The 1,913-nt window shown below is 55.6% G+C and overlaps 1 protein-coding gene across 1 annotated transcript in view; it reads left to right on the top strand.

Moving 5' to 3' along the window:
* Positions 1–628: 628 nt before the first annotated feature.
* ACPT (acid phosphatase, testicular) overlaps positions 629–1,913 on the top strand; it is a 7,146-nt gene continuing 5,861 nt past the window's right edge. The window contains exon 1 of the mRNA XM_006763867.2: positions 629–766. Coding sequence (XP_006763930.1) covers positions 629–766 — 138 coding nt within the window. The remainder of the gene's footprint in view (positions 767–1,913) is intronic.

Genomic DNA, 1,913 nt, shown 5'->3' with positions numbered 1-1,913 from the left:
TCTCTCTCATCGATGTTTCTAACTCTCTATCCCTCTCCCTTCCTCTCTGTAAAAAATCAATAAAATATATTTAAAAAAATAAAATAAATAAAAAACCCCGAAGAGACGTATGACCAGAACGGGCGACCTGAACGGGGTCCTGCTTGGACAGAGCAGCCGGAAATGATGTTTGGGGGGAAATCGCAGACATTCGAGAGGAGAGGGGGCCTGAGAGAGGAGGAGACATTTGCCCAAAAGTGCAAGTGACAGAACGCACACCCGGTCTGACCTCGTGTGGGGGAAAAGGGTGCGTACGAAGCCAATGCCTGAGCCGTCGGAACGGGTCTCCTGTCCCCGTCCCAGCAGAAAGCGGCCGGCACAACCCCCAGGGGTTTAACTGGAGCGAGTTTAATGCAGGGACCGTGCTCAGCGGGGAGGGACAGCGCCCCAGCTTAGCACAGGTGGGGAGCTGCTACCATCCTGCTGGGGGTCGGATCAAGCCCCCCCATCCCCCAAGGTCTGTTCACACCTCAGCCCTGGCACCTGTGGATGTGACGTTAGAAACAGGGTCTTTGCAGATGTAATCGAGTTAAAGTGAGGCCATAACGGGTGTCCCCGTAAGGAAAAGAGAGAGCCAGGGACGGGCACGATGCCACCTGGTGATGGAGGCAAGAGCGAGCGTCCACAGGTCAAGGAACCCCCACGAGGCCGGCAACGCCACCGAAGCCAGAGGCCCGAGGCCCGGGACCCGCCTTCCAGCAAACGAATTAATACACAACTCCAGGACGTCGAGGGGCAGGAGAGGGGTCCCTGTCGCCCGAGTCCCAAGAGACAGGGTCCCCAGTCGGGAGCTACGTGACAGCCACAGGTGTGCTTGGATGGCTGACCCCAGCCAGAATGCAGAGGGCAGGGGGCCAGCTCAGGGTCCTGCCTGGAGGGCAGAACATGGATGGGAGGGGCCGGTGGCCTTGGAGGAGGAGCCAGGATGGTCTTTGGTATTTGCCTCTGTGGTGGACTGAATCATGTCCCTAAAATGCCCGCTCCCTCATCCCACAGCCTGCGAATACATTCCCTCACCTGGCGAAAGGTGAGGCGATCTTGAGATGGGGCCTGTCTTTTAAAAATATGTGTACGTATTTGTATTGGTTTCAAAGAGGAAGGGAGAGGGAGAGAGAGAGAAACATCACTGACGAGAGAGAATCATTGATCGGCTGCCTCCTGCACGCGCCCCACTGGGGATTGAGCCCGTAACCTGGGCATGTGCCCTGACTGGGAATTGAACCTCCACCTCCTGGTTCTGATAAGACACTGCCTCTCTCACATCTGCCTAAACCTTATCACATTAAGACTCTAGGCCAGTGATGGCGAACCTTTTGAGCTCGGCGTGTCAGCATTTTGAAAAACCCTAACTTAACTCTGGTGCCGTGTCACACATAGACATTTTCTGATCTTTGCCACCATAGTAAAACACAGACTTATATTTTTGATATTTATTTTATATATTGAAATGCCATTTAACAAAGAAAAATCAACCAAAAATAATGAGTTCCCGTGTCCCCTCTGACACGCGTGTCATAGGTGCGCCATCACTGGTCTGGGATGTGGGGCGGGGGTGGAGGTCTCCTTGCTCCTGGGCCCAGCTTACAGGCACCTGGGTTCCAATCCCAGCTTAGCCTGCCACTCAGTTGACTTAACCCTTCCGTGCCTCAGTTTCCCCATCTGCACCACGGGGCTGGGGATAATCATACAACTAGCGCCCCCTGGGGTTGTGATGACGATGAAATGGATGAGTCCACGGGTTCACCCCGCAGCTGGCAAAGGCCCGGGGGAGCCGGTGCCCGGGGAACGTGCTGGGACCTGCCCTCGTGCGGTGCTGGGAGGTAATGGGCAGGTGGGGCTGTGGCACAGACGCCCGGCTGAGCTCAGCGTCTGGC

Source organism: Myotis davidii, unplaced genomic scaffold, assembly GCF_000327345.1.
Source record: "Myotis davidii unplaced genomic scaffold, ASM32734v1 scaffold358, whole genome shotgun sequence".
In the NCBI taxonomy this organism is placed as follows: domain Eukaryota; kingdom Metazoa; phylum Chordata; class Mammalia; order Chiroptera; family Vespertilionidae; genus Myotis; species Myotis davidii.
Note: the sequence above shows the minus strand (reverse complement) of the source record. Positions and strands in the feature narration are given on the sequence as shown.